The following is a 24,710-nucleotide window of genomic DNA, read 5'->3' on the forward strand; positions in this document are numbered from 1 at the left end:
GTATATAATTATATATGCACAGCTGGTATAACCTGGGCATCTCCTGTATATAATTATATATGTACAGCCGGTATAACCTGGGCATCTCCTGTATATAACTATATATGTACAGCAGGTATAACCTGGGCATCTCCTGTATATAATTATATATGTACAGCTGGTATAACCTGGGCATCTCCTGTATATAATTATATGTACAGCCGGTATAACCTGGGCATCTCCTGTATATAATTATATATGTACAGCCGGTATAACCTAGTCATCTCCTGTATATAATTATATATGTACAGCCGGTATAACCTGGTCATCTCCTGTATATAATTATATATGTACAGCAGGTATAACCTGGGCATCTCCTGTATATAATTATATATGTACAGCAGGTATAACCTGGGCATCTCCTGTATATAATTATATATGTACAGCTGGTATAACCTGGGCATCTCCTGTATATAATTATATATATACAGCCGGTATAACCTGGGCATCTCCTGTATATATGCATAGTTGGTTCTGTATACGCGCGCGCGGCCGGTATAACCCGGGAACGCTCTGTATACGTGCGCGCGGCCGGTATAACCCGGGCACGCTCTATACGTGCGTGCGGCCGGTATAACCCGGGCACGCTCTGTATACGCGCGCGGCTGGTATAGCCCGGGCACGCTCTATACGCGCGCGGCCGGTATAACCCGGGCCTCTCCCGTATCGCTTCCTCGCAGCAGATCTTGGGATTGTGGGTGGCGTCGTGTCTCCGGCTCCTTCCTGCGGACAGGGAACATTCTGTGCGGAGGCGTCGGTGACATTCGGTGTTTATGACGAGTCTCCTCCATCTGCCGCAGCGAGCGAGATGGGCGGACATGCTGGGAGTTGTGGTCCTGTCATAGTGCAGAGCCTCTGGTGGCGAGTGTCAGAATTACAGTGAGACAATGAGCGTAAACTACAAAAAGTGTTTATTGTAAAAAGCAGATTATAACGACTAGGGCACGAGGCGTCTGTAACATCAATAACTTATTACTGCTCCTCCGATAAATAACCTACGCTTCAATCAGGAGAATTACGGCGGGAAATGACCGCGACGGCCTGCGGAGCTACCAAAGCAACCGTTTATACAAGAATAGCCCCGCTGCTCCCGCTGGCGGATCCTAACCCGCTGGTCCAATAATAATAATAGAATAAAACGCAAAAACTATATTCTCTCAGAAAACGAAAATAGATTCTTAAAGGAAAAAACTTAATTTAAGTCACTTATATTCTACAGTTAAGACATTAGTTACAGCAGAACCGTTCAGGACGCGGCGGCCACGGGGTTAAACACTGAGACGCCGGCGTTACGACAGCCGCAATTAACCACTGAGGCGCCGGCTGCCTCTCCTTGTACTGTAATAACTGAGATAACGTAATAGACGGGGGGAGAATGACCGGGAACGGACGCCGTGTGGTCACACCCCACGCTCGCTGCGGCGGCGCACAGCAGCTGCCATCTTTACCCAGCCGACCGGCAGCTTGTAGACGCTGCGGCAGCCGTTCCTCCTCGGATCCCACCAGCTATGGCTTTCAGGGCTGAGGCCACGCCGTCATCCGGCATCTGCTGATCCACCAGGTGTGACATCTCAGGATGCCGGCGCGGCGGCCGCGGTGACTAAGGCACAATACGGGAACATTCACACACAGGTGATATATACAGAGCAGTCCGCAGCTCAGCCCACAGTGATTCTACAGTGTTCATTCCAGTGTCGGGACCTCATGAGATCCAGAGCTCTGCCGGCAAGATCCATGATCAGCAATAAATAAGCTTGGCGACGGTTACACGGCGTCATCTACGACCCCCGTCCTGTGACGGTGCAGCGATGGCGGCAGTGATCACCGAGAGCAAATATTCTGAAATGTAGAAGTGCGGAAAACGGGGAATGATGCTGGAGACGTAGGGTTAACCCCCCCTCCTCCAGGATGGCGGCTCTGCGTGGGAGGGGCTAGAATCAGATCTCCAGTTAGCCAATGAGGGACAAGGGCTGAGCAGACGACCTCCCCCGCGGATGTAGGACCCTCAGCTTTCCGCAGAGATGATCCCATGTTACTGGCTGATCTGTGACTCGCAGCGCCGACTCTCTGAGGGGTCACTTACTGGAGGGGCGACCACGAGACGCCGTGACACCACTGCAGTGCTGGCTTGTCAGTGGTCACTGAAGCCTCCATGTAACCGGGACAGGTCGCTCTCATCTCCGCTTGCTGTCGGTGAATGGGAGGACAACGCTGCAGCTCCTCCTCGTGGTCGGCGTGGCCACAATTCACTCCTAGGACACCGTTGTTGGCATTTTTCATAGCAGGAGGTACGTTCCTTCTTACGGTCAATGTGACAGGCGCAGGGCGTCATCACTGCTCTGAAGTTGGTGTAAAGGGTTAAACCCTTGGAGACGCGATCGCTAAGGTGGCGGTTTATTCCAGGCGCCGGTGGTGGACGGTACATGACTGAACGTGGCTCACAGCGCTCCCCTCCCCCACCACAGATTGTCTGCCGGCCACAGAAGGGTTAATGCGGGTTAAGTGCTAATTCTCAGTACGGAGGCGCCGCGTCCCGGGCGAGCGGACAATAAATAATGGCGGTGTCCGGCTCTCTGTAGAAATGTATGGCAGGCCCTCCGCTAGGAGACTAGTCCGTGGCTTCCCGGCGCTCACAGCTCGGTGACGTGCATGGGGTAGTTGGCCGGGTGCGGGGCAGGAATGTTCACGCTGATGCGTCTGATGTGGCAGCCGTGGCACAGGAGGTGGCCCTGCAGCGGGTAACAGCGGTGACCCTCCTCGTCGTTCAGCTGCAGGTGACAGTCCTGCACAGAGAGAAGCCAGAGAACGGTCAGTCAGGTGAGAGGACGCCACAGCGGGGTCTCCATTATCCACCATCCCACCCAAAACCGACCATACAGGGAAACCGTGGTGTGAACAGGAGCATGCGACAGAGCGCCATGATACATAGGGAACCTGTCACCAGGGTGCTGCGGCTCCCACCATGAATGACAGGTCTGCTGCAGCACCAGTAGTGACCCCGTCAATCACACCGTCCAGCCGAGGAGCAATAGCAAATCATGATGGTCAAACCCCTCCCTGCCTGCGTCTCAGGTACCAGGACGTACCCTAAGGCGAGGCCATTAGTTCAAGAACAGTGGTCCGAGACCCCCACCCATCAGCTGGATGTAAGCAATTCTTGTGCACCGCGTAGTGGCCGTTCTCGGTACTGCAGCTCCTCATCTCCGTGCACCGTCTGTTCTCGGTACTGCAGATCAGCTTCCATTCACTTCAAAAGGAGCTGCAGTACTGAGAACAGCCCGCTGTGTGGCGCTATCCTGAAACCAGCTGCTCAGTGGGAAGTCACCGGACCCCCAATGATAACATCAGTATCTAAGAATATCTACCGACCCCTCTGAAGGACCGTCGCAGTCCTATGTAAATAACACTCTGCAGCTTTCTAATCGTCTTCCACCAAAACACAACTGATTAAAGGGAAGGTGCCGCGTTTTTATATTAAGAAAATAAAAATGTTAAAGTTCTTATTTTTATAATATTTTCAAGCGCACAGTATTTACAGTAGTTGTAGTTTTTTTTTTTATTATTTGTGTTTGCAGACACTGGGCGCTGCACGACACTTATACTCTGCAAATACAGCAGCCCCGGGCACAGACCCCATCTATACCACTGTAGCCACATTAGCTGTGACCCGGGCATACCCTCCTGGGCTGTCCAGGTCACCGCTGTGGGAGGAGGTTGCGGCCATTTTGTTGTAGCCTGCAGCATATGCTATGGGCTTTATTTTCCCCTGTCATTGCACATACTGCTCAGTGCGTGCGATGACAGGGCTGCGGGATCATGCTGGCAGATGTCAGCGTTACCCCGCAGCTGTGACCTGCGCGGTAAAGCAGGCACGGGCCTATGAGACTACTGCACCCATCGGGCTATGTCTGATGGGAGAGTAGTATCATCTGCCGGCGCCTGAGCTCACAGTTAAAAAAAAAAAAAAAAAAAAAAATTAAATTACTTTCATGTTCACATAAAAATAAAAACCCATTATACTCACCTCACACCAAATCCCCGACGCCCTCGTCTCCTAGAAATAATATAAAATAATAAAACAACCTATACTCCCTGTCCGCCGCACTCCAGATTGTCCCGCGGCGATCTCACGTGTAGAACAGTCACATCGGGAGATGACCGCTCTACCCGACCAGCGATACACTGACAGGAGGTAATCGCTCCCGCAGTGTATCACTGAGCAGCCGTCATAGTTCATTAGCTCAGTGCTCTCCCTTACAGCACCGCTGTGTGAGAATTTTCCCACGAAGCAGTGGTGCCGTAAAGGGAGAGCACCGAGCTGATGAACACTGACAGCAGCTCAGTGATACACTGCGGGAGCAATTACCTCCTGTCAGTGTATCGCCGGCTGTCATATCACTGATGTGACTGCTCTCAAAGTGATCGGGATCATCATGGGACACTATGGATTATCTTCTCATTGGACAGGTGAGGAATATTTGTGGTCTACCATTATATTTTTGTTGCAGGAGACGAGGGAGTTGGGGATTAGGCGATGCAGTAAGTATGGTTAATAAAGATTAATGTACCTATAGGATTAGTAATGGATGGGTGTCCCATTTCTGGGGCGGCTGAGAGCTGATGTTTTTAGGGGGAGGGGGTGCAATATCCATGGCCCCTTCCTAGGCTATTAATATCAGCCTGCAGCTGTCTGCATAGAGTTTGCTGACTATTAATTATAGGGGGACCCCACGTCATTTTTTTTTTTTGGGGGGGTCCCCCATTTTAATGGCCAGTAAAGGCTAAGTATACAGCTGTGAGCTGATATTAATAGCCTGGGAAGCTCCATGGGTATTACTACCTTCCCAGGCTATAAACACCGGCCCCCAGCCGTCGACTTTCCCTCTGCTGGTTATTAAAATTATGCAGGAGCCCATGCAATTTTTTGTTTTTTTTCTTTAAAATTAACAGTTGCTGTCTGGTTACAGCCTATATACATGAGTTCTGTTAACGCTCCTACATAGGCTGGTGATAACGCTCCTACATAGGCTGGTGATAACGCTCCTACATAGGCTGGTGATAACGCTCCTACATAGGCTGGTGATAACGCTCCTACATAGGCTGGTGATAACGCTCCTACATAGGCTGGTGATAACGCTCCTACATAGGCTGGTGATAACGCTCCTACATAGGCTGGTGATAACGCTCCTACATAGGCTGGTGATAACGCTCCTACATAGGCTGGTGATAACGCTCCTACATAGGCTGGTGATAACGCTCCTACATAGGCTGGTGATAACGCTCCTACATAGGCTGGTGATAACGCTCCTACATAGGCTGGTGATAACGCTCCTACATAGGCTGGTGATAACGCTCCTACATAGGCTGGTGATAACGCTCCTACATAGGCTGGTGATAACGCTCCTACATAGGCTGGTGATAACGCTCCTACATAGGCTGGTGATAACGCTCCTACATAGGCTGGTGATAACGCTCCTACATAGGCTGGTGATAACGCTCCTACATAGGCTGGTGATAACGCTCCTACATAGGCTGGTGACAATGTGTACGTAGGTTTTTATGTGTTTGCGTTTACTTATCGGCTTAGTAATGACGGTGTCAGGCTCAGTGTGAGCATCAGCGTGATTGTTAGCACACTCACCCCATAGACCAGCACACTGCTCTCCTGATAAGCTCTGTGCTGCTGTCACCCTGCTCCTTTACCATATATCTCCCTCTGACCCCCCATAGACCAGAACACTGCACTCCTGAAATACTCTGTGCTCCTGTCACCATATATCTCCATCTGTGACCCCCCCATTGATCAACACATCTCTCCATGTGTGCTCTCTATCCCCCTGTGCATGGTCGCTCTCCCTCGTATGCACTCCTCTCCCCCCTGCATGTCTCTCCCCATGGGTTGCCCTCTCCCCCCTGCATGTCTCTCCCTCCTATGCACTCCTCTCCCCCTTGCATGTCTCTCCCCATGGGTTGCCCTCCCCCCCTGCATGTCTCTCCCTCCTATGCACTCCTCTCCCCCCTGCATGTCTGTGTGATACAGCAAGCAGCACCAACTAACAGAATCCTTGCTGTCTGCCATCCTCGGTGACTTGTCAGTATAACTTTGCAGTCACCAACAAAATGGCTCCGCACTGTGTTCCTAAATGTCATCCTCTCTTATCCCTTAGCAAACACCCAGACGGAGAGGAGACGTCACACATGTCAGCACACTCAGCCATAGTTACTGCAGGGCAGTAATGTGAGCTAGTTGTACACTAGATTTTTGTCAAATTTCAGTACAGTAGCTGCTCCCCCTAGTGTTTAAAAGTGGAAATACCAAACCTTATACAATTTTTTTTTCATATTTTACTAAATTATAAACAAATTATATTTTTTAAGAAAATTTAAACATTAATTCTTTGCATTTTTTTTAATTGCTGAAAAATAAAAAATTTTTTGGATGGCACCTTCCCTTTAACGGTTGCAATGAAGTGACGGCTCGGCCGGGGAAGTCTACAGCCCCCTCAGTGCAATCAAACACGGTAAGCGTGGACCGAGAGGAATAACTGGACTAGTGTGCAGGGACAGCTGCAGCCAATCACAGCAACGCTGAGCTCAGTGATTGGTTACAGCGGTCATGGGCCGTGGACCAAAGAAATCAATGGACTAATGCAGACCGACACCTGGGGCAAAAAGCCTCATAAGTCTGCCCAAAGTCTGTTAGGAGGCTGCACCGGCCCTTTAATAGCGCACTGCTGCAGGCGGCACGGGTCGGGGGGTGCGGCGGCGGCCTTGCCCGCGGTACCGTCTCTTACCTCACAGTGATAACACTCCACGTGGTAATCTTTATCCATTGAAACCACTCTGATCGTTTCCTCCGACCCCTGGAGAAGAAACGAGAGCAGCAGGTGAGAGAGAGCGGGCCGCCATCACCCTGCGGGGGGCTTATTCCCAGCAGGCACACTCCGGCCGGTGCAGCCAGCGCGGGTGATACAGGCACAGACCCACCGCCACTATACGCACAGCAGCACTCATTCCACAGGCCCCTTCCCTGGCGGTCAGACCACGCCACGTACCTGATGCTAGCAAATAGAAACATCCAGAAGCTGAAAAGCCCCCTCCACGGTGTGTGTTACAATGTGTCAGGACAGCGCGAGATCTGTGCTGCACTGATACATTGTAACGATATACTACATCAGTCAGGGAATCCTCTCCTTCACTGACAGCAAGCAGTGATCTACAGCGAGGCTGCGGGGATCGCTCGGACGTTACCTGAGCGGGCAGGATCGGCTGGCTGCACGAGGCACACTTAGGGGCAAAAACTCTGAAAGAGAAACAATTACAATTAATGCCAAGAACAGCAGGAAGGGTTAACAAACAGCAGTATATACCGTATACGTGTCCCAAGCATGAGGCGGCGGCACAGCAGAGGAAGACAGTGAGGATATGGTTACTAAGTGGTGGCAGCAGATCCTACCCCTCCCCCCTCACATGCGGCGGGGCTGCCTGTACTCAGCGGTGGCCGCAGGCCCTCCCCCTCATATGTGGCGGCGGGGCTGCCTGTACTCAGCGGTGGCCGCAGGCCCTCCCCCTCATATGTGGCGGCGGGGCTGCCTGTACTCAGCGGTGGCCGCAGGCCCTCCCCCTCATATGTGGCGGCGGGGCTGCCTGTACTCAGCGGTGGCCGCAGGCCCTCCCCCTCATATGTGGCGGCGGGGCTGCCTGTACTCAGCGGTGGCCGCAGGTCCTACCCCTCACATGCGGCGGCGGGGCTGCCTGTACTCAGCGGTGGCCGCAGGTCCTACCCCTCACATGCGGCGGCGGGGCTGCCTGTACTCAGCGGTGGCCGCAGGTCCTACCCCTCACATGCGGCGGCGGGGCTGCCTGTACTCAGCGGTGGCCGCAGGTCCTACCCCTCACATGCGGCGGCGGGGCTGCCTGTACTCAGCGGTGGCCGCAGGTCCTACCCCTCACATGCGGCGGCGGGGCTGCCTGTACTCAGCGGTGGCCGCAGGTCCTACCCCTCACATGCGGCGGCGGGGCTGCCTGTACTCAGCGGTGGCCGCAGGTCCTACCCCTCACATGCGGCGGCGGGGCTGCCTGTACTCAGCGGTGGCCGCAGGTCCTACCCCTCACATGCAGCGGCGGGGCTGCCTGTACTCAGCGGTGGCCGCAGGTCCTACCCCTCACATGCAGCGGCGGGGCTGCCTGTACTCAGCGGTGGCCGCAGGTCCTACCCCTCACATGCAGCGGCGGGGCTGCCTGTACTCAGCGGTGGCCGCAGGTCCTACCCCTCACATGCAGCGGCGGGGCTGCCTGTACTCAGCGGTGGCCGCAGGTCCTACCCCTCACATGCAGCGGCGGGGCTGCCTGTACTCAGCGGTGGCCGCAGGTCCTACCCCTCACATGCAGCGGCGGGGCTGCCTGTACTCAGCGGTGGCCGCAGGTCCTACCCCTCACATGCAGCGGCGGGGCTGCCTGTACTCAGCGGTGGCCGCAGGTCCTACCCCTCACATGCAGCGGCGGGGCTGCCTGTACTCAGCGGTGGCCGCAGGTCCTACCCCTCACATGCAGCGGCGGGGCTGCCTGTACTCAGCGGTGGCCGCAGGTCCTACCCCTCACATGCAGCGGCGGGGCTGCCTGTACTCAGCGGTGGCCGCAGGTCCTACCCCTCACATGCAGCGGCGGGGCTGCCTGTACTCAGCGGTGGCCGCAGGTCCTACCCCTCACATGCAGCGGCGGGGCTGCCTGTACTCAGCGGTGGCCGCAGGTCCTACCCCTCACATGCAGCGGCGGGGCTGCCTGTACTCAGCGGTGACCGCAGGTCCTACCCCTCACATGCGGCGGGGCTGCCTGTACTCAGCGGTGACCGCAGGTCCTACCCCTCACATGCAGCGGCGGGGCTGCCTGTACTCAGCGGTGGCCGCAGGTCCTACCCCTCACATGCGGCGGGGCTGCCTGTACTCAGCGGTGGCCGCAGGTCCTACCCCTCACATGCGGCGGGGCTGCCTGTACTCAGCGGTGGCCGCAGGTCCTACCCCTCACATGCGGCGGGGCTGCCTGTACTCAGCGGTGGCCGCAGGTCCTACCCCTCACATGCGGCGGGGCTGCCTGTACTCAGCGGTGGCCGCAGGTCCTACCCCTCACATGCGGCGGGGCTGCCTGTACTCAGCGGTGGCCGCAGGTCCTAACCCTCACATGCGGCGGGGCTGCCTGTACTCAGCGGTGGCCGCAGGTCCTACCCCTCACATGCGGCGGGGCTGCCTGTACTCAGCGGTGGCCGCAGGTCCTACCCCTCACATGCGGCGGGGCTGCCTGTACTCAGCGGTGGCCGCATTTTTTTCTCTGGCTTCTTACGTGTGATAATCTTTGACACAGTAGATGTTGTTCTCCACGTCCACGGTGAAGGGGACGCCGTCCAGACACTCGTTACAGACAACGCAGCGGAAGCAGCCCGGATGGTACGACTTCCCCAGAGCTTGTAATATCTGGAATATGGAGAAGAGATCAGTGGCGCCCCCTGGTGGCAGTCAGGACAGCAGCCGATTATTTCACTGTGAAGGAGACGACCTCGTCAGTAATCTGCTGGACGCGCAATCAATTGGCACCACCCCGACAATGGCGGCAGCGGAGCGGGCGAGAGCCGAGTGTCTGGAGAGCAGGCCCTGGCGGGAGGAATGTGAGGACGGACCCCGGACGAGTCCGCGCACATACGGCCATTACAGCAGCGTGTCAGGTCACGTCTCCACCCGCGAGCAGTAATCACAGCGCACCAGTAACTCACCATCTCCATGATGAGGTGTCCGCACACAAAACACTTGTCTGCCGTCTGCTGGAAGCCGGAGTACTGCAAGAAGAGGGAGCGGAGATCAGCGGCGCCAGGTGAGGAGAGACGCCGCCTGCATCACTAAAGCTTACAGGGATCGTCTAGGATTACACAGCGGCCCCGCAACAGCGCCTCCCACCATGCTGCTCCCCCGTCGCCTGCCAGCAGCGCCGCCCACTGCCGCCGCCCCCCCACTGCCACCCCGCAGCAGCGCCGCCCGTCAGCAAGAGCGCCCCCATCCTGCAAGCAGCGCCCCCCGCCCATCCTGCAAGCAGCTCCCCCCGCCCATCCTGCAAGCAGCGCCCCCCGCCCATCCTGCAAGCAGCGCCCCCCGCCCATCCTGCAAGCAGCGCCCCCCGCCCATCCTGCAAGCAGCGCCCCCCATCCTGCAAGCAGCGCCCCCCATCCTGCAAGCAGCGCCCCCATCCTGCAGCAGCGCCCCCCATCCTGCAAGCAGCGCCCCCCATCCTGCAAGCAGCGCCCCCCATCCTGCAAGCAGCGCCCCCCATCCTGCAAGCAGCGCCCCCCATCCTGCAAGCAGCGCCCCCCATCCTGCAGCAGCGCCCCCCATCCTGCAGCAGCGCCCCCCATCCTGCAAGCAGCGCCCCCATCCTGCAGCAGCGCCCCCCATCCTGCAGCAGCGCCCCCCATCCTGCAAGCAGCGCCCCCCATCCTGCAGCAGCGCCCCCCATCCTGCAAGCAGCGCCCCCCATCCTGCAAGCAGCGCCCCCCATCCTGCAGCAGCGCCCCCCATCCTGCAAGCAGCGCCCCCATCCTGCAGCAGCGCCCCCCATCCTGCAAGCAGCGCCCCCATCCTGCAGCAGCGCCCCCCTACCGTCCGGGAACATCCGACTCCCGGGAATGACGCAAAGAATGTGGAAACATCCCCTTCAATTACTGTAAGAAGATTCTGCACTTTCCCAGCGAGTGTCGCCATCTCGGCGTCCCGTGATCAGAGAATTCTCATACCCCGTCCTGAGAGAAGACTGCTCGCAGCTGAGGGTTTGTTACAGCTGTGTCCAGTCTGAGCGCCGGGGACAGAAGTGCTGCGAGGTTCCTCTCGTCTGGCAGATCTGCTGATCCAGCGCTGAGGGATCCAGATAGAAACAAACGGATCCCAATGTGACCAGACCTCGTATATGTGATAACGCAGAGGGGCACAGCGTGCACCACACGCCACCATCGGTCCAATGTGGAGACAACAAGCCTCCTCCGGTCAGGGGCCAAAGAATCCTAAAGACACCCTACAATGCTAATCTGCAAACTGAAACTACAACTCCCAGCATGCATCACCCCTCCCCCACCACCCAGCGGTCCGGATCTGACTGTCAGGAATGATATATCGCTTTATCACATTACACAGGTCACGTGACCTCTCAGCGCACTCCTGTGTGATGACATCACTTCTCCGACACCACTATGATCAGATGATGTAATCAGTCAGGACTGTGGAGCGCGGAACAGCAGTGCTCTAATAACAGGAGCGCGGCACAACGGCGCCGTAATAACAGGAGCACGGCACAACGGCGCCGTAATAACAGGAGCGCGGCACAACGGCGCCGTAATAACAGGAGCGCGGCACAACGGCGCTCTAATAACAGGAGCGCGGCACAACGGCGCTCTAATAACAGGAGCGCGGCACAACGGCGCTCTAATAACAGGAGCGCGGCACAACGGCACCGTAATAACAGGAGCGCGGCACAACGGCGCTCTAATAACAGGAGCGCGGCACAACGGCGCTCTAATAACAGGAGCGCGGCACAACGGCACCGTAATAACAGGAGCGCGGCACAACGGCGCTCTAATAACAGGAGCGCGGCACAACGGCGCCGTAATAACAGGAGCGCGGCACAACGGCGCTCTAATAACAGGAGCGCGGCACAATGATGCCGTAATAACAGGAGCGCGGCACAACGGCGCTCTAATAACAGGAGCGCGGAACAGCAGCTCTGTAATAACAGGAGCGCGGCACAACGGCGCTCTAATAACAGGAGCGCGGCACAACGGCGCTCTAATAACAGGAGCGTGGCACAACGGCGCTGTAATAACAGGAGAGCGGCACATCGGTGCTCTAATAACAGGAGCGCGGCACAACGGTGCTCTAATAACAGGAACGCGGCACAACGGTGCTCTAATAACAGGAACGCGGCACAACGGTGCTGTAATAACAGGAGCGCGGCACAACGGCGCCGTAATAACAGGAGCGCCGAACAGCAGTGCTGTAATAACAGGAGCGCGGCACAACGGCACCATAACGGGTTCGGCACAACGGCGCCGTAATAACAGGAGCGCGGAACAACGGCGCCGTAATAACAGGAGAGCGGCACAAGGGCGCCGTAATAACAGGAGCGCGGCACAAGGGCGCTGTAATAACAGGAGAGCGGCACAAGGGCGCCGTAATAACAGGAGAGCGGCACAAGGGCGCCGTAATAACAGGAGCGCGGCACAACGGCGCTGTAATAACAGCAGGGCTGTGGAGTTGGAGTCGGAGTCGTGGAGTCGGTGCTCATTTTGGTGGAGTCGGAGTTGGAGTCGGTATAAAATGGACCGACTCCGACTCCGACTCCTAAAATATATAATAAATTGGGTACAGTAATTCAATGCAGGATGTGCTGAATATTTTTTCATAGGAGTTTGGGAAAGTTATGAAATGTCCTATAAATGGCTGTTATATTCCTGATCTAAGGCTACATTCACACACAGCGTTTTTGCTGCGTTTTTTGAGGATACGTTTTTCAGCTGCAAAAGCCGATCATCTTTTTAAAAAACTGCATCACCTGAAAGGTTTTTGAGCTCATAGATAATGTTTTCAATAGCAAAAGCAGATTAGAAATCTGCTCTATCTATATATCCATTTATCCATATCTGTCTATCCATATCGTATCTGTACCAAAAAGAATGAAAACCGGGTAGTACACCAATATATATTCTGTTCTATCTAAATATCTTGATTATTGGATCATAAAAATGATTAAATGTCTGAGGTTCACATTGTACTACAATACATTTTTCACTTAAATATAAGCAATATGTGTGGGAGTCGGAGTCGTGGAGTCGGAGTCGTGGAGTCGGAGTAAGGCAAATTGAGGAGTCGGAGTCGCAGGTTTGGCTTACCGACTCCACAGCCCTGAATAACAGGAGCGCGGCACAAGGGCGCCGTAATAACAGGAGCGCGGCACAAGGGCGCCGTAATAACAGGAGCGCGGCACAAGGGCGCCGTAATAACAGGAGCGCGGCACAAGGGCGCCGTAATAACAGGAGCGCGGCACAATGGCGCTGTAATAACAGGAGCGCGGCACAATGGCGCTGTAATAACAGGAGCGCGGAACAAGGGCGCCGTAATAACAGGAGCGCGGCACAACGGCGCTGTAATAACAGGAGCGCGGCACAAGGGCGCCGTAATAACAGGAGAGCGGCACAAGGGCGCCGTAATAACAGGAGCGCGGCACAACGGCGCTGTAATAACAGCAGGGCTGTGGAGTTGGAGTCGGAGTCGTGGAGTCGGTGCTCATTTTGGTGGAGTCGGAGTTGGAGTCGGTATAAAATGGACCGACTCCGACTCCTAAAATATATAATAAATTGGGTACAGTAATTCAATGCAGGATGTGCTGAATATTTTTTCATAGGAGTTTGGGAAAGTTATGAAATGTCCTGTAAATGGCTGTTATATTCCTGATCTAAGGCTACATTCACACACAGCGTTTTTGCTGCGTTTTTTGAGGATACGTTTTTCAGCTGCAAAAGCAGATCATCTTTTTAAAAAACTGCATCACCTGAAAGGTTTTTGAGCTCATAGATAATGTTTTCAATAGCAAAAGCAGATTAGAAATCTGCTCTATCTATATATCCATTTATCCATATCTGTCTATCCATATCGTATCTGTACCAAAAAGAATGAAAACCGGGTAGTACACCAATATATATTCTGTTCTATCTAAATATCTTGATTATTGGATCATAAAAATGATTAAATGTCTGAGGTTCACATTGTACTACAATACATTTTTCACTTAAATATAAGCAATATATGTGTGGGAGTCGGAGTTGGAGTCGGAGTCGTGGAGTCGGAGTAAGGCAAATTGAGGAGTCGGAGTCGCAGGTTTGGCTTACCGACTCCACAGCCCTGAATAACAGGAGCGCGGCACAAGGGCGCCGTAATAACAGGAGCGCGGCACAAGGGCGCCGTAATAACAGGAGCGCGGCACAACGGCGCCGTAATAACAGGAGCGCGGCACAAGGGCGCCGTAATAACAGGAGCGCGGCACAATGGCGCTGTAATAACAGGAGCGCGGCACAATGGCGCTGTAATAACAGGAGCGCGGAACAAGGGCGCCGTAATAACAGGAGCGCGGCACAAGGGCGCCGTAATAACAGGAGCGCGGCACAACGGCGCTGTAATAACAGGAGCGCGGCACAAGGGCGCCGTAATAACAGGAGCGCGGCACAACGGCGCTGTAATAACAGGAGCGCGGCACAAGGGCGCTGTAATAACAGGAGCGCGGCACAATGGCGCTGTAATGACAGGAGCGCGGAACAAGGGCGCCGTAATAACAGGAGCGCGGAACAAGGGCGCCGTAATAACAGGAGCGCGGAACAGCAGTGCTGTAATAACAGGAGCGCGGCACAACGGCGCTGTATTAACAGGAACGCGGAGCAGTAACAACACTCACCAGGAAATCCTCTTCACAGTAAACTTTCCCATTGACGTTATAAAAGGCTTTACCGCGTAATCTTCTCCCTGCAAAATACAACATGGTGATAATGAGTCCACCGCTGATATATACTGTGCCGCCCCTCCCCCCAAGACATATATATGTACACATCCTAGCACTATATCACTACTATAAAGTGCTGCTCCTCCCCCGTCCTGAGTGGCTGTCCTTGGTGCGGCAGTGTATCTCTCACGGGGCGGCAGCGTCCCTCTTCTGGGGAGGCCATCCTCACGGCAGCAGCGTATCCTCTTCTGGGGCGGCCGTCCTCAGTGCAGCAGTGTACCCTCTTCTGGGGCGGCAGAGGGAATCCGCTTCTGGGGCGGCAGAGGGAATCCGCTTCTGGGGCGGCAGAGGGAATCCGCTTCTGGGGCGGCAGAGGGAATCCGCTTCTGGGGCGGCAGAGGGAATCCGCTTCTGGGGCGGCAGAGGGAATCCGCTTCTGGGGCGGCAGAGGGAATCCGCTTCTGGGGCGGCAGAGGGAATCCGCTTCTGGGGCGGCAGAGGGAATCCGCTTCTGGGGCGGCAGAGGGAATCCGCTTCTGGGGCGGCAGAGGGAATCCGCTTCTGGGGCGGCAGAGGGAATCCGCTTCTGGGGCGGCAGAGGGAATCCGCTTCTGGGGAGGCAGCGGCCCTCTTCTGGGGAGGCAGCGGCCCTCTTCTGGGGAGGCAGCGGCCCTCTTCTGGGGAGGCCGTCCTTGGTGCCGCACTCATTTTGCAATCTGCTCACGTCTTCATGCACCAATAGAAGAAAGAAGGGTAACTTCAGAGAGGACAGAACCCAGGAGACTGATGGGAGAAGGAGCGCTCCGTCACAAGTAACTGGGGCAGGAGTCCGCTGAGTGTTGTTACTCCTCTGATCACAGAAGACGGATCCTGCAGCAGAGCGTGCGTCACATCGCTGCAGCCAATCAGACGCTGCGGCCGTCCGCCGGATACACTGTATCTACCAGTAACAGGTGACCTATTTATAAAGAGCGAGAAGTGGCGCACGCTGTATACAGGATGGTGTGGACGGGCGCGTGGTTGCCTGGAGGCGTCTGACACCACCTCCCCTTGAGGCGATCATCTGGCCTGTGGGACTATAAGTGCCAGCAGTTCCGGAGGGACGGGCGCTCGTCTCTAATAAACTTTCCGTTTCTCCGTCTCCGGAGTTCACACAATGTCCGGTCCCACAGCTGCTCCCCTCCCCCGAGCGCCAGGTCTCCGGCAAACTGCAGACGTGCCCGGAGTGATGACCCAGGATGGGACCCGGGCGACCGAAACCCATCCGGACTGAGCGCGCGGCAGCGCAGGACGGAGCCGCCATGTGAGGAGCCACCGCCACCTGCAGCCCCCACACGGCCGGAGCCCCGGGGGGCATCACTGGACGTTCACTAATGAGACGTCTGCACCTCCCTCACACAATGTTCCCAGTCACTGCCCCCCGCCATCCCGCACAGGGGTCTTACCGCACGAGCAGCAGGTGAAGCAGTTGGTGTGGAACAGGTTGCCCATGGCCTGGCACGCCTGGCTCGCCCCGTACACGCCCTTCCCGCACTTGATGCAAATACCTGAGAAAGAAAAGAGAAACGGTGAAAAAGAGACAGCAGGGCCGCCGCCGGGGGGAAGGAGAGCGGAACGTCACCGGTACCCCCGGAGTGAGGGAGCGGGGGTCTCACCAGTGCCTGTGCTGCCGCCATCTGCACTACATGGCTCTGCTGCATCCTGCAGGGCATCTGTCCAGAGACCAGGGCAGGTGAGCGACGCCGCCCCTCTTCTGGCTGCTACATCGGGTCTTATCCTCCAGTCACCTCCAGAGCTGCACTCACTATACTGCTGTACATCATGTCTTATCCTCCAGTCACCTCCAGAGCTGCAGTCACTATACTGCTGTACACCATGTCTTATCCTCCAGTCACCTCCAGAGCTGCACTCACTATTCTGCTGTTACATCATGTCTTATCCTCCAGTCACCTCCAGAGCTGCACTCACAATTCTGCTGTTACATCATGTCTTATCCTCCAGTCACCTCCAGAGCTGCAGTCACTATTCTGCTGTTACATCGTGTCTTATCCTCCAGAGCTGCAGTCACTATTCTGCTGTTACATCATGTCTTATCCTCCAGTCACCTCCAGAGCTGCAGTCACTATTCTGCTGTTACATCGTGTCTTATCCTCCAGAGCTGCAGTCACTATTCTGCTGTTACATCATGTCTTATCCTCCAGTCACCTCCAGAGCTGCAGTCACTATTCTGCTGTTACATCATGTCTTATCCTCCAGTCACCTCCAGAGCTGCAGTCACTATTCTGCTGTTACATCGTGTCTTATCCTCCAGTCACCTCCAGAGCTGCAGTCACTATTCTGCTGTTACATCGTGTCTTATCCTCCAGTTACCTCCAGAGCTGCACTCACTATTCTGCTGTTACATCGTGTCTTATCCTCCAGAGCTGCACTCACTATTCTGCTGTTACATCGTGTCTTATCCCCCATTCACCTCCAGAGCTGCACTCACTATTCTGCTGTTAGATTGTGTCTTATCCTCCAGTCACTTCCAGAGCTGCGGTCTCTATTCTGCTGTTACATCATATCTCATCCTCCAGTCACCTCCAGAGCTGCACTCACTATTCTGCTGTTACATCGGGTCTCATCCTCCAGTCACCCCCAGAGCTGCAGTCACTATTCTCGAGGTCCCGGTGCAGAGGTGGAGCCGCCGCCCTCCTCCGGGTCAGATCTGTACTTGTCTTGGAATGTGATAAGGGAACAATGTGGGGGGAGACAGGCGATGGGGCGAGAGGGTTTGGGAAAGGATTCTTGCAAACATTAACCCTTTGTGCTGGTACGAGGGGCCGGGCAGGACCTTTTACGCTGCGCCATGTTAGGGTCACTGCCTCCCAGATCTCAGTCACAGTCCGGCCGCGAGACCCCCAGAGAAGCAACACCAGAGACCCCCGCTCCAGAGCCGCAAACTGCTCACTGATCGCAGAGCGTCCGGAGCCCCCTGTACCCCGCCGCAGAGCCCCTCCATAATGACAGCCGGGCGGTCCGCTGCCACTGACCAGGGACAGGGTCTCATGCAGCCGGGGATTCGTTACAATGGAGCAGGGCTGAAGAATCCCATGGAAGTAACAGGCAGCAGAGCAACAATGTAACCAGGAGCCTCAGACCCCGACACCCGGCAGAAACCCCGGCAGAGACCCTGACACGGGGCAGAGACCCCGACAACGGGCAGAGACCCCGACACCCGGCAGAAACCCCGACACCCAGGACGTGGGGACGAGGCAGAGACAACTAACAGCTCAGACGTGAGACGTCCCCCGCGGGGACCAGACACTGACAGGCCCACAGCTGACCCCGGCTCTGACCCCAAACTCCCACTGCACGGACATGCTGACAGTTGTAGTTCTACAGCATCAGAGAGGAGCCGACGTCTCAGCATCTCCCCCACACTAACATGATGAAGAGTTATCCCGAGAAACAGGACGCCGCCACCCGAGACCACTGGAGGGGATCACTGCACCACAACCACCATCATCCACCACAACCACCATCATCCACCACAACCGCCATCATCCACCACAACCGCCATCATCCACCACAACCGCCATCATCCACAGGGCGTCACACTGTCCCATCACATCCGCACTGGAGGGGATCACTGCACCACAGCCACCATCATCCACCACAACCACCATCATCCACAGAGCGTCACACTGTCCCATCACATCCGCACTGGAGGTCGATCACTGCACCACAACCACCATCATCCACCACAACCACCATCATCCACAGGGGGTCACACTGTCCCATCACATCCGCACTGGAGGGGATCACTGCACCACAACCACCATCATCCACAGGGGGTCACATTGTCCCATCACATCCGCACTGGAGAGGATCACTGCACCACAACCACCATCATCCACCACAACCACCATCATCCACAGGGGGTCACACTGTCCCATCACATCCGCACTGGAGGGGATCACTGCACCACAACCACCATCATCCACCACAAACACCATCATCCACCACAACCACCATCATCCACAGGACGTCACATTAACCCATCACATCCGCACTGGAGGGGATCACTGCACCACAGCCACCATCATCCACCACAACCACCATCAGCCACAGGGCGTCACACTGTCCCATCACATCCGCACTGGAGGGGATCACTGCACCACAACCACCATCATCCACCACAACCACCATCATCCACAGGGGGTCACACTGTCCCATCACATCCGCACTGGAGGGGATCACTGCACCACAACCACCATCATCCACCACAACCACCATCATCCACCACAACCACAGGACGTCACATTAACCCATCACATCCGCACTGGAGGGGATCACTGCACCACAGCCACCATCATCCACCACAACCACCATCAGCCACAGGGCGTCACACTGTCCCATCACATCCGCACCGGAGGGGATCACTGCACCACAGCCACCATCATCCACCACAACCACCATCAGCCACAGGACGTCACATTAACCCATCACATCCGCACTGGAGGGGATCACTGCACCACAGCCACCATCATCCACCACAACCACCATCATCCACAGGACGTCACACTGTCCCATCACATCCGCACTGGAGGGGATCACTGCACCACAAACACCATCATCCACCACAACCACCATCATCCACAGGACGTCACATTAACCCATCACATCCGCACTGGAGGGGATCACTGCACCACAACCACCATCATCCACCACAACCACCATCATCCACAGGACGTCACACTGTCCCATCACATCCGCACTGGAGGGGATCACTGCACCACAAACACCATCATCCACCACAACCACCATCATCCACAGGACGCCACATTAACCCATCACATCCGCACTGGAGGGGATCACTGCACCACAGCCACCATCATCCACCACAACCACCATCAGCCACAGGACGTCACATTAACCCATCACATCCGCACTGGAGGGGATCACTGCACCACAGCCACCATCATCCACCACAACCACCATCATCCACAGGGGGTCACATTAACCCATCACATCCGCACTGGAGGGGATCACTGCACCACAGCCACCATCATCCACCACAACCACCATCATCCACAGGGGGTCACATTAACCCATCACATCCGCACTGGAGGGGATCACTGCACCACAACCACCATCATCCACGACAACCACCATCATCCACAGGGGGTCACACTGTCCCATCACATCCGCAGAGACCGGACTCCGCTGCTCCAGATTAGAAACAATCATTTATGTCCAAAAATATGAAACCCTTCCTGACCCGATACTTCCCACAGCTGAAGATTTATCAGTTTATCAGCTTTTCACTTGGCTGCTCAACATCTGCAACAAACCCTCAGCTGTGAGTAGTCTTACACTAAGAACTCCGACCCTAAACAAGAATGACACCAGCAAGCAGAGAACACAGACAGTGAGTGCCCGGCCCCAGGGGTCCTCCATGTGTGACCCCCACCTACATACTCAGCAGGGTCCTCTCTCCTGTAGAGTGTAAGCTCTTATGATCAGTGGGGTCCTCTCTCTCCTGTAGAGTGTAAGCTCTTATGGTCAGTGGGGTCCTCTCTCTCCTGTAGAGTGTAAGCTCTTATGGTCAGTGGGGTCCTCTCTCTCCTGTAGAGTGTAAGCTCTTATGGTCAGTGGAGTCCTCTCTCTCTCCTGTAGAGTGTAAGCTCTTATGATCAGTGGGGTCCTCTCTCTCTCCTGTAGAGTGTAAGCTCTTATGGTCAGTGGGGTCCTCTCTCTCTCTCTCTCCTGTAGAGTGTAAGCTCTTATGGTCAGTGGGGTCCTCTCTCTCCTGTAGAGTGTAAGCTGTTATGGTCAGTGGGGTCCTCTCTCTCCTGTAGAGTGTAAGCTCTTATGGTCAGTGGGGTCCTCTCTCTTCTGTAGAGTGTAAGCTCTTATGGTCAGTGGGGTCCTCTCTCTCCTGTAGAGTGTAAGCTCTTATGGTCAGTGGGGTCTCCTCTCTCTCTCTCCTGTAGAGTGTAAGCTGTTATGGTCAGTGGGGTCCTCTCTCTCCTGTAGAGTGTAAGCTCTTATGGTCAGTGGGGTCCTCTCTCTCCTGTAGAGTGTAAGCTCTTATGGTCAGTGGGGTCCTCTCTCTCCTGTAGAGTGTAAGCTCTTATGGTCAGTGGGGTCCTCTCTCTCTCTCCTGTAGAGTGTAAGCTCTTATGGTCAGTGGGGTCCTCTCTCTCTCTCCTGTAGAGTGTAAGCTCTTATGGTGAGTGGGGTCCTCTCTCTCTCCTGTAGAGTGTAAGCTCTTATGGTCAGTGGGGTCCTCTCTCCTGTAGAGTGTAAGCTCTTATGGTCAGTGGGGTCCACTCTCTCTTGTAGAGTGTAAGCTCTTATGATCAGTGGGGTCCTCTCTCTCCTGTAGAGTGTAAGCTCTTATGGTCAGTGGGGTCCTCTCTCTCTCCTGTAGAGTGTAAGCTCTTATGGTCAGTGGGGTCCTCTCTCTCCTGTAGAGTGTAAGCTCTTATGGTCAGTGGGGTCCTCTCTCTCCTGTAGAGTGTAAGCTCTTATGGTCAGTGGGGTCCTCTCTCTCCTGTAGAGTGTAAGCTCTTATGGTCAGTGGGGTCCTCTCTCTCTCCTGTAGAGTGTAAGCTCTTATGGTCAGTGGGGTCCTCTCTCTCCTGTAGACTGTAAGCTCTTATGGTCAGTGGGGTCCTCTCTCTCCTGTAGAGTGTAAGCTCTTAGGGTCAGTTGGGTCCTCTGTCTCTGTCCTGTAGAGTGTAAGCTCTTATGGTCAGTGGGGTCCTCTCTCTCTCCTGTAGAGTGTAAGCTCTTATGGTCAGTGGGGTCCTCTCTCTCTCTCCTGTAGAGTGTAAGCTCTTATGGTCAGTGGGGTCCTCTCTCTCTCCTGTAGAGTGTAAGCTCTTATGGTCAGTGGGGTCCTCTCTCTCCTGTAGAGTGTAAGCTCTTATGGTCAGTGGGGTCCTCTCTCTCCTGTAGAGTGTAAGCTCTTATGGTCAGTGGGGTCCTCTCTCTCTCCTGTAGAGTGTAAGCTCTTATGGTCAGTGGGGTCCTCTCTCCTGTAGAGTGTAAGCTCTTATGGTCAGTGGGGTCCTCTCTCTCTCCTGTAGAGTGTAAGCTCTTATGGTCAGTGAGGTCCTCTCTCCTGTAGAGTGTAAGCTCTTATGGTCAGTGGGGTCCTCTCCTGTAGAGTGTAAGCTCTTATGGTCAGTGATGTCTTGAGGAGCCATTAGGAGGACCTCTTCCCTGCAGCAGGGTCCTCCTGTCCCCCATGATTGGTTGCAGCGGTGTATTTGGTCCCTTCTGTCACTCGATTTTGTTCTGTGTAATGACACTACACAACTGAGACCCCCGAGGAGCAGACACACAGATGATCCTGGGGAACAGGTATGTGGGGTCTTCAGCACATTGACCCCTCAAGATGCTCCGTAATGGCGGACATTTCTCACCGCATGCATTACTGTGGCCAGAGATTGGATTTTGTAGGGTCAGTGGGGTCTATGAGCCAGAACCCCAGATAATGACTAGAGAGGGACCCTAAAAATCTGCTGATGTTAGAAAATGATGAGTGTTGGAGGGGGGTCCACACAAGCCCCCAAATGAGACCGGTCAGGACACAAATCAGTCACGTCCACATCAGGTCCTGTCACTGCACCCGGTGCCTCATCAGCTCTGCTACATTAGCACTGCACAGGAAATAGGACACAAGGGACGGACAGATTAGAGCGTCAGCTCCTGTGTGCAACGCCGTGAGACGCTGCGGCGGGACACCGGGACCTGACAATCAGATCTGTGTGCAAGAGGCCAACGCCGAGAAATCTCATCTGTCAGGTCAGGGCGCAGTTGTCACCAAGGACGAGCGAGACAACGTGGAGGAGATAAAGCCTGGTGCACAAAGGGTTACACATGCCGGGCCCAAGACCCTCCACCCTCAACGCTGAACTCTTCCGTCCCCCCATCCTATCTGGACCTTCCGTTCCTCCGGTCCCTCTCTGGACCTTGTCCCCATCCTCTCAGTTCCCCGGAACCTCAGACCCCCCCTTTCCTCCAACCCTCTGTCTCCCTCATCCTCTCCGTCCGACACCCCAGTCCCCCCCATCCTCTCCGGCCCCCGGTCCCTCATACCCCCCCATCCTCTAGATCCTTTGACCCTGTCTCCCCTATTCTCTCCGTCCCCCTCATCCTCTCTGTCCTCGACACCCCAGTCCCTCCATCCTCTCCGCACCTTCCGAACCCCATCTCCTCCGTTCCCCCATCCTCTCCGGACCCTCAGTCCCCCCCATCTCCTCTCCGAACCCTCAGTCCCCCCCATCTCCTCCATCCTCTCCGGACCCTCAGTCCCCCCCATCTCCTCCGTCCCCCCTATCCCCCCCATCTCCTCCGCACCCTCAGTCCCCCCATCTCCTCCGTCCCCCCCATCCTCTCCGGACCCTCAGTCCCCCCATCTCCTCCATCCTCTCCGGACCCTCAGTCTCCTCCGTCCCATCTCCTCCATCCTCTCCGGACCCTCAGTCCCCCCCATCCTCTTCGGACCCTCAGTCCCCCCCATCTCCTCCATCCCTCCTATCTCCTCCATCCTCTCCGGACCCTCAGTTCCCTCATCTCCTCCATCCCCCCATCTCCTCCATCCTCTCAGGACCCTCAGTCCCTCCCCATCTCCTCCGTCCCCTCACTCCTCCCATCTCCTCCATCCTATCCGGACCCTCAGTCCCCCCCCCCCCATCCTATCCGAACCCTCAGTCCCCCCCATCCTCTCCGGACCCTTCGTCCTCCCATCTCCTCCGTCCCCGGGCTCTTACCGAAGTACTCCTTCTTCATGTGCATCTCCAGCTCCCGCTCGAGCTCCAGGGTCAGGGCCTCCAGCCTCCTCTCCGCCGGGCTGGGGCCGCTCTCCTTGCCGGGGGTCACCTGGTAGGGCAGCTTGAGGCGGTGCAGGGTGGCGGAGCCGCGGGCGGAGCTGTAGCCGTACTCGGCCGGGAGCGGCTCCTTGCTCCGCGGGGGAGAGTGCGCCCGCAGCCTGTAGCCGCCCAGCTCCGCGGCCTCCCCGGGCAGCGCCTCCTCCGCCAGCCCCGGCGCCAGCATGGAGGAGCGCGGGGAGGGCCCCATGGAGCCGCGGGAGCTGTGGCTGGAGATGCTGGAGCGCGGGCTGGCCAGGGTGGCGGCGCGGCCGTCCTGCAGGCTGCAGCGGGGCCCCCCGTCCGCCTCCGCGGGGCCGTAGCTGGAGCGCGGGCTGCCGTGCCGCTGGTCGTAGCCCAGGCTGATGCCGCTGGTGCGGGCGCTGCTCGGCTTGGAGCCGCCGTCGTGCAGGCTGGCCCGCGGGCTCGAGTGCTTGCTGGTGTCGCTGGCGGTGCTGGCGTAGCTGGAGCGCGGGCTGGGCGCCTCGGTGCACGGGGCCAGGCTGGAGCGCGGGCTGCACAGGCCCGGCCGGCCCGGGGGGTGGTAGCAGGGCAGCGCCACCTCCGCCTCCTGGCGGCTCCGGTACGGCTCGGCCGGGCAGTGGGAGAGCTGGAGGCCCGCGCCGTTCACCCTCCGGGGCCGGCCCTCCTCCAGGCACAGCTCGTCCATCAGCCGGCCCACGTCCTCCTCCTCCGGGTACTGCTCCATGCTGGCGGCGAGGGGGGAAGCTTCATCCCAGCCCGGGCGGGGGGCAGCAGGGCACGGGGCGCGCGGACTCTTTCCCTGCTGCTCCTCTGTGTCTGCGGCTCCGGGACAGGAATGTGCGGAGGGAGACGGCGGCGCCGCGGCGCGGAGGAATGTGCTGCGGCTGGATCAGTGCGCCAGAGCGGCCGGACCGGTGTAGTGCGCTCAGTACAGCGCCCGAGTGCGGAGACCCCGATATGTGAGGAGACCCCGATATATCCCCCACAGAACAGAGGAGACCCCGATATATCCCCCACAGAACAGAGGAGACCCCGATATATCCCCCACAGAACAGAGGAGACCCCGATATATCCCCCCACAGAACAGAGGAGACCCCGATATATCCCCCACAGAGCAGAGGAGACCCCGATATACCGCGCTCAGCACAGAGGAGACCCCGATATATCCCCCACAGAACAGAGGAGACCCCGATATATCCCCCACAGAACAGAGGAGACCCCGATATATCCCCCCACAGAACAGAGGAGACCCCGATATATCTCCCACAGAGCAGAGGAGACCCCGATATATCCCCCACAGAA

General features: G+C 56.3%; 1 protein-coding gene across 1 annotated transcript; it reads right to left on the reverse strand.

The window, feature by feature from the left end:
* Nucleotides 1-933: 933 nt before the first annotated feature.
* On the reverse strand, nt 934-24,319 carry LOC141078012 (Wilms tumor protein 1-interacting protein homolog). Its single transcript, XM_073564802.1, has 8 exons — nt 23,328-24,319; nt 16,005-16,106; nt 14,515-14,582; nt 9,803-9,865; nt 9,376-9,506; nt 7,291-7,342; nt 6,834-6,902; nt 934-2,822 (listed from the first exon to the last, which is right to left on the reverse strand). Exons 1-8 carry the CDS (start codon nt 24,130-24,132, stop codon nt 2,670-2,672), a joined length of 1,443 nt encoding a protein of 480 aa, XP_073420903.1. The 5' UTR covers nt 24,133-24,319; the 3' UTR covers nt 934-2,669.
* Nucleotides 24,320-24,710: the final 391 nt, after the last annotated feature.

The sequence above is a fragment of the Dendrobates tinctorius genome, unplaced genomic scaffold (genome assembly GCF_039654945.1).
Source record: "Dendrobates tinctorius isolate UK_male_01 unplaced genomic scaffold, ASM3965494v1 ptg000490l, whole genome shotgun sequence".
Taxonomy (NCBI): Eukaryota; Metazoa; Chordata; class Amphibia; order Anura; family Dendrobatidae; genus Dendrobates; species Dendrobates tinctorius.

Excerpts from the sequence above, each read along its gene's own strand:
- LOC141078012 (XM_073564802.1), bottom strand. The coding sequence starts at position 24,132 with ATGGAGCAGTACCCGGAGGAGGAGGACGTGGGCCGGCTGATGGACGAG. Across the intron at positions 14,583-16,004 it reads CTTCACCTGCTGCTCGTGCG|GGAGAAGATTACGCGGTAAA; the intron begins GTAAGACCCCTG and ends TGTATTTTGCAG. Across the intron at positions 2,823-6,833 it reads TGGAGTGTTATCACTGTGAG|GACTGTCACCTGCAGCTGAA; the intron begins GTAAGAGACGGT and ends CTCTCTGTGCAG.